Raw genomic sequence first — 18,094 nt, 5'->3', positions numbered from 1 at the left:
AGAAAGCTACAGATACAATCATCATATTTAAATAATCTTAAAACAAAGAAAAATTATATAATGTCCATGGGTGTAAAGGTAAGAAGTAAAGTATAAACATGGATAGGATGGGTGCGTATCAATTTTGGGTCAGTGGTGAGGAATGAAGAGAAGGGTATAGAGGGGTATGTAAAGTACCATGAGAAAGGTTCATTTTGTTTTGTAGTTTTATTTCTTTAAGCATGGATATTCATTATATTGTGTGTTGCCAATACTTATATTGCTATATTATTTGTCATTTCACCTGAATTGGCAAAAACTGTTGGGTCTAGTCAAGTGTTAGAAAAACACTTCTCCTGAGGAAAGGATTTAGGAATAGATGTCAGAAAACTCAGCTTCAAGTGTCAATTCTGCATCTTACAAATTGTGTAGCTTTAGGCAATTTGAATAATTAAGCACTCTGGGTTTTATTCCACCTGTATATGATATCACTTTTCCCCTCTGACTCACAAAGCTGGTTGAGAGGCATACAGAGCAATGTATGTGAAAATTTTTTAACAGGATAGGAAAGGCAGGCATAATTTTTGAGCAGTAAAAGCAAATCTTACTGCTTTATATTATAAATAAAATCTATCAGTAAATAAACCAACCAAGTTCATCTGTCACTCTCTTTTCTTGTCATCACTGATTCTAAAGATATAACCAATCTTAACATGGAAGAAACTTTATGCCTACTAGTATAAATTCCTAAATGCATAGAGATAGGCATTCTCCCTATTATAACTACTTTATGCTAATTCTTGACCAAGAAATTGAAGTTCATCACATCAAAACAAAATAAGAGAACAGCACTAAAAAGTACTTATTTAACTGAAACAGTCTATGTCACATACCAGAGTAACTGTTGATTCTTATTGCCCTTACTATAGAATGAGCAGGTGGCACGTTTTATTAGCCCTATATTACAAATGAAGAAACTGACTCAGACACGGGGGAGCTGGCCAGTAGACCAAGTCAGTGACAGAACATGGAACAGACACTAGTGGCCTAGTTCTTCTGTGTCCATTAAGCAGTAAAAAACATTATTTTGTCACAGGGATACAGAAAGTCCTTTGTCAGATGTCATTTCACACACATTTCAAAATGGGTAAAAATACTCAAGAAAACAAGCCACTTACCTACAGTACCATACAGTGAGGGACAAAATTAAAACTGCCTTGCCTGGTAAAAATCAAATCCCATCCTTGCCAGTTAACCTTATTAATACTATGGTAAGACAAAAGAGGTGCCAAAATATGGATGAGGGTGCTATTCATTTCCCCCTGGATCTCAAAAAAAATTTTTTTTTAAAGTAGCGATTATTTGCACACCAGGGATTTTATTTTATTTTTTTTTATTAGTGGAAACGTGGCTCTCTCCACTGTTCAAGTAACCCATTACCACCACTCCAAAAATAGAAATTTACCAACAAGCCAAGAGTTGGCAGTACCCAATTAGAACACTGCAATTATGATAACTATCAAAACACTGGTAATTATTAGATATTAGACAATGTCACCCAAGTGATTTATGCTATAAACACATAAAGAGACAAAATTCTTTTTGGAGAAGAGTTCATTTTCTTTTAAGGCTTCCTGTTAATGTACTAGTAGTAAACAGAAGAATACTATCCCAACAGGTACCTGACTTACTCAGACACACTAGGTGGCTTCAAATGCTGGCAGAAGACAGCCAACCTTCATTTTATTAATTGGAGCCTTAAAAAAAAAAAATCAATGACTCATCTCTTTGTGGATGAAATATTAAACAGCAATATCTTCTCATAAACACCCCAAATTTAAACATCACCCTCTCTTGTATTCCGTTATTCACCCCTCTGCTTTACCAAATCCACCTCCTACTGACTTAAAAGAAAGCATCGTGTAAAACAAGCCATGCTCTGGCACTGCCAGGCATTTCACCATAAGATCACCACGAACGTTTTTGTCTTAAACGAGAAGCTGGGATGCATTCCCTTTACAAAAATAAAGCCCTTCTCAACAATACAATCTAACTGGAAAGAACTCTCGTTTCAGGATAAACACACACACACACACACACACACACACACACACACACACACACACAAAACACCCAAACATAAACTCCCCATTTTCCGGTGCACAATCCCTCACCACGCTACCCTGGAGTTGGAGAATAGGTTAAGACTGCAGCTCGCCCACCCAGACAGAAAAGGAACCCTACGGCCCGGCCGGCATTCGAAAATCCCCGGGGTCCCGGCAGATTCGATCTCACACCGGGGCCGGCACACGAGGGCGTTCGGGAGGCAGCGTGCAGGCTCCGCGATCTCCCGGTGAACCTGACCTCCCGCCCCTCCCCGCCCGCGGCCGGGAAAGCAGAGGAAGGGAAAGCAGACCTTCTCGGTAAGGAGGATCCCCACCGACCGCCAGTCTCCCCCAGGCCCCCCGATTCCCGCCGCCTCGCCCACCGCACCGACCCTCCTCCACCTCCACCTCTCCACCGCCCCCCCCCCCCGCCATCCCAATCCTCTCCAAAACCGGGAGGGGCTCCTCGCCTTTCCCCCCTGCGCTCGGTGGGATCCCGGTCTCCAACAACAAAGACGCATCGCGCTCCCCTCCCCCTGCCGGGCCGCGGCTGGCCTCGCCCGCGCTGCGGCTCCGGGCCCAGCAGCGCCCCCTCCCCAGCCCGCCGCCCGCCGCCCGCCGCCGCCTCACGCACCTGCACCGGCGGGGCCGCAGTCACGGTGCCGGGCGGAAAGGGCTGGGAGAGAACCTCCGCCGCCGCGCTGTCGTCCTCCTCCGGGCGCGCTCCGCGATGCCGCCGCCGCCGCCGCTGCCGGACTCCCCTGGCCTGCGGGCGGGACCGGCCGAGCCGAAGGGGAAGGGACGCGGGCTGCGGTGCGGGCGACGGGACGGAGAAAGGCGGCAGCGCCCGAGAGGGCCCACTCGCGCTCCCCTCTCGCCTCCTCGCGCCGGCCCTGCGCCTCCCCCCGGGCTCGCGTTCTGCTGAGTAACGGCCCCGGCGCGAGGCGCTGGAGCTGCCGCCGCCGCCGCCGGTGGCTCTCGGTCGGCCCTCAGGTCCCGAGCAGCCGTGGTCTCAGCTGCTGCCGCCGCCGCTGCCGCCGCCGCCGCCGCCGCCCTTTACGGCACTGCAGACACCACCCAGCCCCAGCCAGGTGTTTCTCCGCTCGAACCCTCCTCCCTTCTGGCTCCGGTTCTGCCTGCCAGGCGCGGGGCTCGCGATCGTGGCGGGAGGGAGGCTGGAAGGGAACCGAACTGGGGGGGGCGGGGGGCCAGCGAAGGACTCGCTCAGCCAGGACTTGGTCACTGACTGGATGGAGATGCCAACACTGACCCGGGCTCCAGCCTCCGAGCAGGCAGGGGGCGGGGCGCAGTCCGGTTTAACCCGATTTTCACCAATCGCGAGCCGACCCCTGGAGCCCGGCGCCAGGAGAGGCTGAGATGAGTCGGCAGGAGGCGGGGACTGCGGAAAAGAAGGGCCAATGGAAGCGAAGATTCCCCGCCCCTTTCGCCTTGATAGACATCCGTGTTTGGACCAATGGGGGGGGGGGGATTCTAGCTTCGAAGAAAGCGGGATTGGGATGCAGAGTCTGAGTGAGGAGGAGCGGAGGGATGGAGTCTTGGCCTCGAGGGAAAGCCTTCAAGCGAGCTGAGGGACCGACCGAGGGTGTCCTTTGACCTCCGCGCGGCGGCGTCACGTGGACTGAAGGGGGCGGGGCGAGAAAGCTAGATCAGTTTCTTCCGGGTCAGTGACAGGCGTCTTCTCCATGAGGTCTTGAGTCTTCCTACAATAGTTTCCAGCGTCTGGTGCTTGTGATTTCGGCGATGAGCTCCCAGAGAGGGAACGTGGCCCGTTCCAGGCCTCAGAGACATCAGAATATGTTTAGCTTCAAAAATGACAAGTTTGATAAGACCGTTCAGACCAAGGTAGGAACCTGCCTTGCAGCATTCACTCTGACTCCTCCAGGAAGGAATGAATGGTTCAGTGGAGGGGAAGGAGGAAATGAGAAGGAGCTGGCGAGGGCGAGTGTGTGTGGAGCGCAGCCCGGAGTTGGTTTTGGCTGCAGCGCAACCCTTTCCGAAATGATATTCCCACACCCTGACCTGGATGTGTTGTCTCCCCATGAATGGATTTGGCAGTCAACCCTTAGCACTAATTGCCCAGAGAGTGAATGGGTCCCTCATCAAACCTAAAATGCAAATGGGTGAGTTGAGTTTGTTGGACGCTCCTATCTGGATCACATATTTGCAGTAGAAAAAAAAATGCAGATGATGTGGCACGAGTGACTCTAAAATTTTGTGCCAACTTTATGCAGCAACTGTTTGTTTGTTTGTTTTTGGAAAATCCCACGTCCATATGTTTGTAGTGGGGAATGGGAAGGATTAAACGTTCTCAGGCCCAGTGCTTTCACTAATAATCATGGGTATTTTGAGGATGGAGTTGTTTGATGAATGTAAAAATGCTTGTTTTGTTTTTTTTATAACTCATTTACTTCGTTAGCAGGATTTCTGCCACCTGAAAGAAAATTAAGACTGTCTACTTAGGCACAGGTCTTGGGTTTTATAAAGCTACTAATCCGCTGTAGGTGTCTGCCCCTCCAACTTCTCCATAGCTGTATGGAGAGGAGATAATTGGAGACAAGGACATCTTGGGGGCCACCTTCACATCGGGTAAACCTGATATTCACATAATCTGGAGTTCAGATTTCCTGATTGTGCAGCTTAAGTAAATCATTTTAATATTTAGTTTCTCTGAGCCTTACTTTAGTTTCAGACGAGAAATCTGGCAGGATTGTTGTGAGGCTAAATTAAATGATGTATATAAAAAAGTCTAGATCATAATAAATGTCCAACAAGTGATTAATTTCTCAACATTGAAATTACTGATTATAGTAACTTGGGGTCCCCTTTTCTTTTTCTCTTTCTGTCTTCACTAACTACATACATACATACATACATATATATATATATATATATATTTATATATATATATTTATATATATATATTTTTTTTAATATATATTTTATTGATTTTTTACAGAGAGGAAGGGAGAGAAATAGAGAGCTAGAAACATCGATGAGAGAGAAACATCAACCAGCTGCCTCTTGTACACCCCCTACCGGGGATGTGCCCACAACCAATGTACGTGCCCTTGACCGGAATCAAACCCAGGACCTTTCAGTCCCCAGACCGACGCTCTACCACTGAGCCAAACCGGTTTCGGCACTAACTATAAATATTTAATGAGTACATTCCATGTACAAGGCCCTGTGCTTCAGTGCATACAAAAAGAGTTGATTTTGCTTATAGTTTCCTGGGTCATTGGACAATAAGCAAGCACAAAGATATATAGTTATGAATTATAATACATTCTGATGAGGGGGAGACAGTTCAGTAAAGAAGAATAAAGAGGGCCGAAACCTGTTTGGCTCAGCGGTTAGAGCATCAGCCTGCGGACTGAAAGGTCCCAGGTTCAATTCCGGTCAAGGCCATTTACCTTGGTTGAGGGCATATTCCCAGCTGATAAAATGTTTTTCTCTCATTGATATTTCTAGCTCTCTATCCCTCTTCCTTCCTCTCTGTAAAAAAAATCAATAAAATATATTTTTATAAAGAATAAAGAGGGATATTTTCAATTAGATGCTCTAGGGACCTCTTCTTTTCCTTAGATTCAGAAGGGGAAAAAAAGCTGAAGCAACATTTGGGAAGATTTTCTCAAGTGTGTGTCTTATCATTAGGTAAACCTAAATAAAAGGCTGTGTTATTCCTAATAAGTGACTGTCTGGTCTTGTATTCTTACTGTAAGTTTTGGCATAAGCAATTCTAATTGTTTTCATCAGATGATAATGCAGTTTTAATAATCATTTAGCCACAGTGTACCATACTGTGCTTCTTGTTCTTATAAGTACAAGACTTCTTGAACTTGTACTTCTTATGCAGTTCTTTGTAGACTTCTTATACTTCTCGTTGTCCATTTTCTTGGTGTTATCTAACAGCTGTGGCATTATGGTCTTAAACCTTATTTGTCCATTGGTAGAAACACCAGGTGTTTCGTTATTGGAGATACTGGCAAAAATAGCAAGAAATATTTTACTGAGGCAAAATCATTCGGTTGATTGTTCATCCATCTGTCTAATGGAGGACTAATAATTGGCTGCATTTATAGCAAATTCTTGAGCCAGTTAGATGCCACTATCTAAAGCCAAAATTTTGTCAGAAGCATCTGACCCTGCTTCATTCATGTGCTTTATTTCAGAAAGTTATTGGATTCAGTGACATCTAACACAGAAAGAGTAATTGTATGATCTTCTGTAACTCTCCTTAAAGGATTATAGTTACAATTGATTACTTGTGCCTCATTATTTTGTAGGAGATCTACATTAATTCCCTTTTCCTTCTCTGCCAAGCAATTTGTCAGGACTTGACTAAAATTTGAGGATGGATAATGACAGATGTTTTATTGGGAAACTTATATGGGTGAAGCACCCATTCCCAAAATACTCTGTCTTTGTATACTTGAATATTTTCTAGAAGAATAGAGAAACTTGTTCTGTGGCATTCTATGTAAGCAAACTTAGACCAACGGCTCAAACCACATGTGTCAAACACAAGGCCCTCGGGCCAAATCTGTCCCGCCAGGCCTTGCAATGTGGCCCGCACCGCGCTGTCATCACTGCACTCCGCTGCGTTTCCATCACAATGACAGTTTATGACTGTTCAGTAAACCATTCGGCCTGCGATTTAGGCTGGATTTTAGATTTTGGCCCCTTCTCTGATTGAGTTCGACACCCCAGCTCAAACTAACAGAGGTAGGTTTTAGCTTAGTATAAGGAAGTTGTCTAATAATGAAGAGCATGCATAGGATTTTTAAACTTCCCCTTGACTGGGATTATTTAAAAGAAATCTCTTGCCATTGGCTGGTAGTGCTGTTCTTGGGACTTGAAGAGGTGGGATTGAGGTGGAAATAGGATTAAATATCTTGTAGTCATTTGATACTAAAATATAGATATCATTAAGACAGTCTTGTGAACCCTAGCCACTTTGGCTCAAAGGATGGAGTGTCCATTTCAGTCCTAGGTTCAGTTCTGGTCAAGGGCATATGCCCAGGTTGCCAGCTTGATCCCCAGTAGGGAGCATGCAGGAGGCAGCCAGTCAATGATTCTCTCTCATCATTGATGTTTCTATCTCTTTCTCCCTCTCCCTTCCTTTCTGAAACAAATATATACATACATACATACATATATATATATATATATATATATATATATACATACATACATATATGTATGTATGTATGTAAATATAAAGGCAATATGCAAATTATCAAGGATGCTGTAACATCGTGACCACTCATGCGGAGGCTGCACGTGCAGGTGGGCAGGAGGGAACTGCGTGCGTGGTGAGCAAGCCACTGATGGCACAGGCCCGGAGAGAGCTGCGGCACGTCTGCCTCTGTGCATGAGCTGCAGAGGAAACACCTTTTCTGACCGCTCATTGGCTAAACTCCTGGTACACCACTGGCAGTGTTCTTGGTAACTTGGGTAATAAGAATCCAAGAAGATGATCTAGTGTTTTTCCACCTCACTCCTGAAGGGGAAAATGAAGGTCCGCTGCTGGATCAGCTAAGAAATGTCATATCCTGCCCTAGCTGGTTTGGCTCAGTCGATAGAGCCTCGGCCTGCGGACCACAGGGTCCGGGTTTGATTTTGGTCAAGGGCTCAGGTTACGGCTCATGCAGGAGGCAACCAATTGATATGTCCCTCTAACATTGATGTTTCTCTCTGTCTTTTTCTCTCTCTTCCACATTTTCTAAAAATCAATGGAAAAATATCCTCAGGTGAGGATAAGGAAGGAAGGAAGGAAGGAAGATCATATCCTATGAGAGAGACATCTTGAAAATGTCTAAAGAAAGTTTGTCAATTTTTTGTGGTGAAGGGACTAGACTCTGTGTTGATGAAAACACCTTGGCGGCTGCAGTGGCCAGCAGTGGCAGCAGCAACAACGAGAAGGGGGCGGCGCCTTCCCCTGATCAGCCCAGTCACCTACCACAGAGGGAGGCTAGACTGCAGGGAGTGGGCCTAAGCTGTCAGTAGGACATCCCCTGAGGGCTCCTAGACTGTGAGAGGGGGCAGGCTGGACTGAGGGAAACCCCTCCCCCCCCAGTGCAGGAATTTTTGTGCACTAGGCCTTTAGTACATTATAAAAAAAAGAAATGCATACTTGTTGAAGAATATTTGTAATAATAGAGAAGTGAATAAAGTATAAAAGTGAAATATCCTTTCCCAGCACAATTCCTCTTCAGGTACACTTTTTATTTATTCATGCAAGGCTGTCTACCTGAAGGTAATTATCATTAGAATTTCTTAATTGCTAACTTAAGCAGAAAGGGAAATTATTGGAAAGATACTGCACTGATCTCATGAAGCTTATACAAGGTGTTTGCTTATTTGTTTTTTTATTCAAAATTACCAGATTGGCATTACTGCTGGGAAATTTTATTCTCATTTCACTTGGTGTATATTCAACTTCATGCAATCTTCCGAACTTTCAAGGCCTCCTGCTGTCACCCTGGAGTTGATACTTTATTAGCATCAAATAGAATCAGAGTGTTGAAAATAAAATTTCGCTCACTTTCTTGCTCTACCTGACTACTCCTTATAGTCCTTAAGTAATGATGTTTGTTCAACTCCTCCAGTTAGAACCCTTTCTCCCATTTGCTGCTTCAGTCCATTTCTTTCTCACTCAAAACCCCAGCTCTTCTGAAATATATAACATCAGATTGTTATCCCCTCCCAATCTGTCCTTACCTTCTAGTTATACCTCCTCATTTGTACCTGGCTCACTGCTTTTCCATAATTCCTAGCATCGTATTTAGGATATTCGCATGGATAATCCAACATTTGATCCTTCAGCTTTTAGACCCCCCCCCCCCCCCCCCCCAAACATTGAGAATCTCCTTGCATAGTCAAACCTTAAACTCTCTTATGCATATAATTGCTCCACTTACAATGTTTTTTTATTTGTAAATGCTGGCTACTATCTGCTTACCTGGTTTTCTTATTCCTCTCTCTCTCTCTCTCTCTCTCTCTCTCTCTCTCTCTCTCTCTCTATATATATATATATATATATATATATATATATATACATATATACATATATATATATATATATATATATATATATATATTTATTTACTCCATTGGCCCCTCTTGTTTATTAATCCTTCCACTTTTCACTGTGCTCACTTCTGTCCTTTCCTCCCTTCCTTTTCTAGCTTTGAGTCCATGCTTCTTGAATACAATATATGCTTTTTTACATATATCTCAGCTTTTTTATCTTCTTTCCCTCTGTGGCACTTGCCTGACAGAATTCTAACCTTAGATCTGGCTTTCTGCTGTTCCATCATCACATCTACCAAACTACCCATATGTGTTGCCTTTCTATTACAGAGGCTGAAAGGCCTGTTTTTCCACTTGATCCTTGACCTGTTTCCCTAAATGACTTAAGGGCTTAAGGCTTCTTATTTGTGGTCCATGTTCTCTTGCATCATCAGTCTTTCCATCACTAATGGCTTATTTCAGATGGAATCCATGTTCTTTTAAAGCTCCACCCTATTTTCTTTTCCTCCCTCCCTCCCTTCCTCCCTCCCTCCCTCTCTCCCTCCCTCTCTCCCTTCCTCCCTCTCCTTCCTTCTTTCCTTCCTTCCTTCCTTCCTTCCTTCCTTCCTTCCTTCCTTCCTTCCTTCCTTCATTCCTTTCTAGAAAGGCTCCTGGTTCTCTACTTTTTTTACTTCTCATTCTTTCTATCCCTATCCAAATAGTTTTGTGCCCATCATTTCACCAAAACCACTCTTGTCAAGGTTATTGATTTGTTTCCAAATCCCTGATGAATAATGCTCAGTCCTCATCTCACTCAATTGCTCAGTAGCATTTGCCTCTCAGTCTCCTGAAATAATTTCTTCATTTACGGTTTTAAGTACCTTTGAGGCTAACCTTGCTCCTGAACTGCAGGGTTGTTTAACTACCTACTTGACCTCTATTCTAGAATATCAGAAAGTCTTCTTTACATGGAAAAAAAAGAACTCTTCATTTTCCTCTTTCAAACCTTTCTCCCTCTGATGTTCTCCAACTCTGTAAACAATTCCACCATTTACTCAGTTTCTCAAATCAAAAATTTAGAAATCACCCTTGATTCTTGGCCTTTTCTCACATCCTGTTTCAATTTATCAAAACTGTGAGTTTTTACTTTATTTTTATTTTCATAACCTCATTACTTTTTGGCATATTGTTTGTCTTATTTATAGCCCACTCGTAGAATGCCAAAGATTTCCTTCACATTCTCAAAACCTAGATCAGGGGTTGATGATTGAATAAAAGTAAATAACTAATTATAACAGTGTTTTAAATGCTGTGATGAAGGTAGTACATGGGAGTACCACAATAATTCAGGAATAAAGGGAGAGAGGGAATAATTAATATAATATTATCCTGAAAGAGATAGTACATCTTGGGGATGAAAAGGTCAAGGAAAAGTTTAATGGAATCAGATGAATAAGGCAGAAAGAAGACTGAGTGCTGGTGAGTTTGTAGGTTATGAAAAGGATCAGGTAAAATTGTTGCACTGGGGAATCTTTTGTAAATAAGACTCTTCATTTATTTATTTTTAAGGGAAGATTTTGTGATACAATAAAGTCTCCTCTGTAATGTTTGAATGAATAAAGGTCACCTTAAAAAAGAGGCCAAAAAGGCTAAGAGTCAATGAAGGCTCTTTTCCAAAACAAGATTACAAATAGATATTTATGCTTATTTTCAAAATGAACATATTATGTTAATATGATTACAAAAGGGTAGACTGAAAGCCTCTCTTATGTACTGATTAGAAGAGTGTAGTTGACTAAGACCTTTTTGCCAAATGGATTGATCTTAAGCTGTGAATTAAAATTCGGTTACTGACAGACCTGGCTAGTGTGGCTCAGTTGGTTGAAGTGTCATCCGGTACACCAGAAGGTTCAGTTCCCAATCAGGGCATTTACCCAAGTTGTAAGTTCAATCCTTAGTTGGGGTGCATGCAGGAGATTACCAGGCTACTGATGTTTCTCACATCAGTCTTTTATCTAAGAAGGTGTAGTGTGTTTTATTTTGGTTTTGGTCAGGTTACTTTAAAGAGTAAAAATATTTCAAAGTGTATACATTGGTTAGGAAAATTCCTTGCCACTTGTTAGATTTCAGATGTTTTTTGGATTTTTGGCTAAAAGTAACAAGCTCTTGTTTAAAACAGTGGTGGCATGGCGTGGTACAAGAAATTGATCTTGGAATAAAAGGATTTAGGTCAAATTCTCTGTTATATTTTGGCTGTATGATCTTCAACAAGTTTCTTAACTTGTCAGGGTCTCAGTGGGCTTAGCTGTATGTGAGAGTTTAATAAGGTTTATGAAAATGCTTACGTGGTACCTGTTATTAAGTATGCTATAAATGCCAGCCCATTCCTTCATCCTAAGATGTTCATCATGCTCACATGCTACTCCCACAGGTAGTGATTACCTGATGAATCCTGTTGGAATGGCTCTCCTTCCCAATGGCATTTAATGCCCTCCCCGCACATATGGTACATGTGATATTAGTTTGTAGTTTATGTGTCTTGACTTTTTTCTCTCACATATACATACACAAATATCATCTATCTTTTAGAGGAGTGGGACTCAAGCAATTTTGAACTACTCATGGAGTATAATATGCACCTGTAGTAGCAGTTCTGTCCTGTGGGATAAAGAAATGGTAATCAAGTAGTTCTTATTGCCATTGTACAATAGATTACTGATCTATGTTAATCCTCCTGCCTTTATTGGGTTCCAAGCACTGAAATGATACAAATCCTTTATTCAGGAATCTTAAGATTAGTAACTACTTCAAAAAGTGGAAAAAAGATAAATGTGTAATGTTTTCATTTATTAAACTTTTGTTGAGGTATAACATAAACATAGAAAAGTGCCAAAGTCATAATAAGAGTTCAGTGAATTTTCACAAAGTGGACACAGTCATGTAACCAATACCTAGTTCAAGAGACTGTCACTGGCCTCTCCTAGTCACTACCATTCTCCTCATAGGTAACCATGGTCTTGATGAATATGAAGTATTTAAAAATAACTTTAAAATCACAGCTTTTGAGGGCAAAGACTAGAGAGTTACAGGTACCCGGGTGACCTGTTGTTTCTCTCCTCAGAAATGGTATTAGTGGGTGTAGAAAAGCATCCTAATGCTTCATGTAATACTTCTTTGGCTGAAAGAAATTGATTTGATTTGATTCCCCAACAGTGATTAATTTGGCACCTGTAGGATTTTTGGCTTCTAAAAGTATCAAGCGTAAATTTGGATTTCCCCATAGCTTCGGAGCTGATTATTTCAACCTCGGACTTAATTGTTTTTCACTTTATCTGCTTATCCATAAGGTTGAGTGACATTTTTTAAGAACTTTATGGTAGACATTTTCTTAGATATCTTATCAAGTTTATTTCTAGTTGGAATAGTTGGCTTTCTATTCTAAAGTTAATATAATTATTCAAATTGGTTGGTTTTTTTGGAACTAAGTTATATATATTTTTATTTTTATTTTTTGTTCTGTTTCCTTTTTGTTTGTTTTTGCTTTGGCAGATGCAAATTCAAACATATACCATTAACAAGGAAGTATTCTTGTAGGTGATGAAACTATATATGTATAATAATTTCTAGTAAATTTATACTTTTAGTAGTAAGAATTCTGTGGTGACTTTATATTAATCAGATTTGGTTTTGAATGTCATTTAGTGATGTAGGCCATTTACAAAATCATGGATATGAAATGCCAAACTAAGCTAGGGATTATTTTAAATGCTTTTTTGTTCTGTGAAGAAATATATGTTACTAAATATCAGCCTTCTATTACCAGGTGGCTGACTTGTTTGTTTTGAAATTACTCATGTCACTGAAGTCATCAATTTGAGTAATATATTTGACATCAGAGTATATACTTATATATGTCAATGTTCTATATTCCATCATTAGCCTTTATCAGAAGACATTATAGTAATTTGATTCTTGTGTTTCCTGTAAACTTGAAAGCTTATAGGACATGATGCTAGATCTAGTTTTTTTTTTTTAAATATGTTTTTATTGGTTTTAGAGAGGAAGGGAAAGGGAGAAATAGAAACATCAATGATGAGACAAAGTCATTGTTCTACTGCCTCCTACTGGGGATTAAGCTAGGATTTCGGGCATGTGTTCTGACCAGTATCCAACTGTGACCTTCTGGTTCATGGGTTAATGCCCAACCACTGAGCCACACAGGTGGGTTTAAATCTAGTTTTTAATAAAGTTAAAATAGTCATGTGGGATAAGTTATTATCATTTATATTAAAATATTATTATTGCTTTTACACATGTGATGCTATTGCTTTAATTTTAACTATTACTGAACCATGGACAGTTCTTTGACCCTCATATAATGACTGCAAGGTCAGCTATTCCCTCGTAAATTTAAATTAAAAACTCCCTGCTTTACAGTGGCAATTAACTCTAATCTTAAGGCTTCTCTAGGGACACCTTTATTAAGGCCTTCTTTGAGCTACCTTGTAAGAAAAATAAGTCCAATGTTACTAAGGCTTCTAATTCAAAATGACTGACTAAAAACATCTACTTATCTTTAAGTTTCCCCCAAATTTCAATGAAATGACAGAAGAAAAAATAAAACTGCAATATTAAAAAACTGAAAAAAGCATTAAGAAAAGAACATTAAGTAAATTTAAGATATAAAATAGGATGCAACTAAAAAAATAAATGCAGCTAAACAGCTTAAGAATCTGTTATACAATCCTAGAGGCCCAGTGCACAAAATTTGTGTACTGGGTGGTGGGGGGCTCATCCTGGCCTGCTCCCTCTTGCAGTCCAGGACCCCTTGCTCCATACCATCTGCCTGCTCGCTGCTCATTACTGCTTGACTCACTGCTTCTTAGCGCTGCCATGGAGGTGGCAGGAGAGGCTCGCCAGGCTTGAGCCCAGCTTCTAGCTCAGCGGTGCTCCCCCTGTGGGAGCGCACTGACCATCAGGAGGCAGCTCCTGCACTGAGTGTCTGGCCCCTGGTGGTCAGTGTGCATCATAGTGACCAGTCGTTCTGGTCATTCCACTGTAACAGCTGCTTAGGCTTTTATTATATAGATTGTTGGAAGTTAAGATTTTTTTAGTAAAACTCTAAAATAATGCCAAAATCAGAATTAATGAGCTCTGTATCACTCCAATGGTTATCTAATAGTTGCCCTCAAGATAAAGTCAGAAGAACAGCTCTCTAAAGAGGGGAAATGACATGAACGGCATTCGGCAGAGCGATATTCCTGATCATTGTTGGCCTCAGAGCTCAACAAGGAATCTTTTATACATGGACGTGTTCAACATGCTTCCTATGCCTGCTAAAGTAAAAGCTATCAAACTATTATTTTTTATCTTCTCAACCAGAGATAAGGATTATATAATTAGTATCTGAATTCACTTCCAAAGCAGTAGTGATTCTTAATTCTGCTTTAGTAATTCATTCTATATTGAATATGGCTTATTTTATACCAGCACTATCCAGAGTAATTTTCTGTGATGATGGAAATATGTCGTATTATTTCTATCCAGTATGGTAGCCACTAGCCACATGTACCAGCTGAGTATTTGAAATGTGGCTTATGAAACTAAAGAACTGAATTTTAATTTAATTAAAATTTTATTTCAACTTAAATAGGCACATGGGGCTACCATGAGAACTAAGCTCTCATTTATATATATTAGCAGACTAAGAAGCACTACACTTTTTAGGAAAACTAAAACCATGAGATGTGAGACTGACTGGAAACCCTATCTCCTACGCCATTTAACAGAGGTAATATAAGATAAAGAAAACTTTTAGAAGGTATAATTGATATCCATCAGTAATTCAAAAAACTTTCAATATCCATAAAACAAGATAGGCTGCTGTTTTGTTTTGTTGTTTTTTTAAAAGAAATCTATGGCATTTTTTAAAAACTGCAACTGTGGCTGTAGAAATGTAAACATCTTAGTAGGATAAATAGCAGGATGGAAAAGAATAGACTGAATTAGTAATTTGGAAGATCCAGCCAATGGATTGGTCTAAAAGGCCAAAGTGATAAAAGTGATTAAATGAAATTTGAGATATGGAAGACTGAGCTAGGAAATTCCAGAAGGCTAGGAGAGTTCAGAAGAAATGATGAAAAGTAAAGAAGAAAAAAGCTTAGTTTCATAAAGTTTAAGAAAATCTTAGGCTTTCAGAAAGAAGGATATTAGACATATGGTGATATTTTTTGACTCCAATGAAAGAAATTCCTACCAACTTTCAGATAAAGGGAAAAAAGAGGTTAGCCACAAAGCAACTATCAATATAATGCTGTAGATATCTGACTTCTCATCTGCCACTTGTAAAAAATAGAGCAAGTTCTTTATGAGCTGTGAGGGAAATACTTTATTTATTTATTTATTTATTTATTTATTTATTTGCTGTGAGGGAAGTTCTTTTATGTGCTGTGAAGGAAGTACTTTTATTTATTTATTTATTTATTTATTTATTTATTTATTTACTTTATTGATTTTGTACAGAGAGGAAGGGAGAGGAATAGAGAACTAGAAACATTGATGAGAGAGAGTCATCGATCAGCTGCCTCCTTCACACCCCCCACTGGGGATATGCTTGCAACCAAGGCACATGCCCTTGACCGGAATCGAACCCGGGACCTTTCAGTCCCCAAGCTGACGCTCTATCCATTGAGTGAAGCTGGTTTCGGCGAGGGAAGTACTTTTAATTTAGAGTTCTTGATAGAGCAAAAGAATCATCCTTACTAAAAGTTTATTTAAAAAAATACAGGGGTGGGCAAAGGTAGGGAAAAAGCCATATAAGTTTTGATTATTACAATAACTTTATTAACTCTCTTTCACATACTCACAACTGTAAACCTATTTTTTCCTATCCCTGTATTTAGGGATATATTCCCAAATATAAGAAGATAAGTGGTAGAAGAAACATTGGTGAACATAGAACCTAGTTAATCTGAGTTAACTTTAAATAATCACTGATAATATGGCGGTAAAGGTAATGCTGTTGTTATATGCCAATTATCAAATAGAAGAGGTAAACTTTTTAGAAGATAAAATCTATACCCACAGTTCCAGATTTCAGCCAAACCTGGAAACTAAAACTAATTTTTTGTTTTTGTTTTTTGTTATCATCAGAAGAGACAGTAAAAGTAAAGCTGGAACATTAAAAAAAAAAAAAAAAAAAAAAAAAAAAAAAAGGACACACACAAAAAATAAGAGCAAGCTAAAGATCCGGTCTTGTTTGGGTGCTGGAAAAGCCATAGGGAAAAAAAATCGGTGTCATTGTCAGTTTTAAAGACTTTGAGTTCCTAGTGTTTGCTTGGTAACTGTGGTAGACCATACTGAGATGAAAATAAGACCTTGTTCTAGCCTCTATGTGTTGATAGGCTAGCTGGGGAGATGAGGCCAGTATACAAGAAGTAACAGTGAGCAAATTAGTACTTTTATCAAGGCCTTATAATTAAAAAGGCTTTTGATTTAAAATAGCTGAATTAAAGCTTTGAAATGTAGTTTTAGTTCAATTAGTAAAGTTAAAAGTTGAACTACATACAATTCTACTCATACAACAATCTAACATTAAAAACATGGTATCTCCTTTCTCTAGAAGTGGTTATCTAAGTCATCTTGTTCTCTGTTCATTATCAAGTTATAGACATTTGAAGAAAGGCTGAAACACAGTGTTCTGTGTGAATAGCGAACATAATCTCTCCTGCTTCTGTTTGTGGGTAAACCCAGTGTCTAATTTTCATATGTGACCAGAAGTGGTACCAGGAATGTATGAAGGAAGATGAGTTGCTGATGTTCTAAATTAAACTTGTGTATCACTTTAGGCTTTGACCTTTTGAGGACCTGTTTGCTTAAGATTTAGCAATGGTCTTTGAAAACATAAAATGCCTTTCCCATTCTGAGACACCTTTGCAAATTTGCCGTAAGTATCCTGTTTCCCTGAAAATAAGACTGTCTTATATTAATTTTTGCTCCCAAAGATGCTGTAGGTCTTATTTTCAGGGGATGTCTTATTTTTCCATAAAGAAGAATATGGTTCACATTTATTGTTAAATTAAAATAAAGGAAATTTATTACCTGTATACGGTACAGTAGTATGGTAGCTGTCAACACAAACCAGACAAACTGTGAATCCTACAGTATCAAGAATTTACTCATTTATTCAATGACAATCATGTCATCATCTTCTGGAACATCATCATAACAATCCAATTCCTGAATTTCCTGGTGAAGTTTTTGTGACTCCATTTCTAATCAGTGGACTAAATCTCTCATGTTTAGCCTAGGGAGGCCTTATTTTCGGAGGATGTCTTATTTTCGGGGAAACACAGTAGTAGAGATACGTGACTCCCTCACTTTATCCCATTGGAGTGGGGCTGAATGAAAAGACAGTTTTTACATCTGTAAGGCTGCCAATCAGCCCTGGATCTCTGGTGACTCCCTTTCAATCCAAATACTTCCGAAAGCCTCGTTTGAAAAAGCCAGCCAGTTAATCTCTTATTTTAAACACTATTTAAATTCCAGCAAATATTGCTTGCTTTCCAATTTTACTTCATGGCCATTACTTTCATCTCTCCAGCGAAAGCACATAAATCTTTTGAATTCTTGAGATGCCTAAGATAGTGCTGAGTACATGCTAACTCATACTTGTTCCTATAGACAGCAGATAGATAGCCATGCTATGTACTGTATTTAAGTCTAACCTATGACACATTGTATAATTTGACATGTTGGAAGGAGCCCTAAGCTTGGGGTCAGGGCAGCATCAGGAGTAGACTCTTCAGACTCCTGGTGTGGCTACTGACTCACTCTGTATAACCATAGGTAAGTTATATAAACTCTACAAGTTAGAATAAAAATAAATAACAATAACTCTCTCTTTCTTCCACACAGGGATGATGTGAGAATAAAGTGAGGAGCATTATAGGACAAAATAATATTTAAAAAAAAAA

At 40.1% G+C, this 18,094-nt stretch overlaps 2 protein-coding genes across 4 annotated transcripts in view; one reads left to right on the top strand and one right to left on the bottom strand.

Annotated features, from left to right (window-relative positions):
• Positions 1 to 3,302, bottom strand: part of ABHD17B (abhydrolase domain containing 17B, depalmitoylase) — a 38,356-nt gene extending 35,054 nt beyond the window's left edge. Inside the window, exon 1 of one of the 2 annotated variants that reach the window (XM_036433806.2) lies at positions 2,719 to 3,302. The gene's annotated coding sequence lies outside the window, so the exon portion shown is untranslated. The remainder of the gene's footprint in view (positions 1 to 2,718) is intronic. The other variant, XM_036433805.2, reaches the window with a different exon arrangement.
• Positions 3,303 to 3,602: 300 nt separating this feature from the next.
• CUNH9orf85 (chromosome unknown C9orf85 homolog) overlaps positions 3,603 to 18,094 on the top strand; it is a 51,237-nt gene continuing 36,745 nt past the window's right edge. Inside the window, exon 1 of one of the 2 annotated variants that reach the window (XM_045580120.1) lies at positions 3,603 to 3,947. In XM_045580120.1, coding sequence (XP_045436076.1) covers positions 3,846 to 3,947 — 102 coding nt within the window. In that variant the 5' untranslated portion in view covers positions 3,603 to 3,845. The remainder of the gene's footprint in view (positions 3,948 to 18,094) is intronic. The other variant, XM_036433808.2, reaches the window with a different exon arrangement.

Source organism: Pipistrellus kuhlii, unplaced genomic scaffold, assembly GCF_014108245.1.
Source record: "Pipistrellus kuhlii isolate mPipKuh1 unplaced genomic scaffold, mPipKuh1.p scaffold_m20_p_12, whole genome shotgun sequence".
Classification (NCBI taxonomy): domain Eukaryota; kingdom Metazoa; phylum Chordata; class Mammalia; order Chiroptera; family Vespertilionidae; genus Pipistrellus; species Pipistrellus kuhlii.
This window is presented reverse-complemented; position numbering and strand designations above follow the sequence as displayed.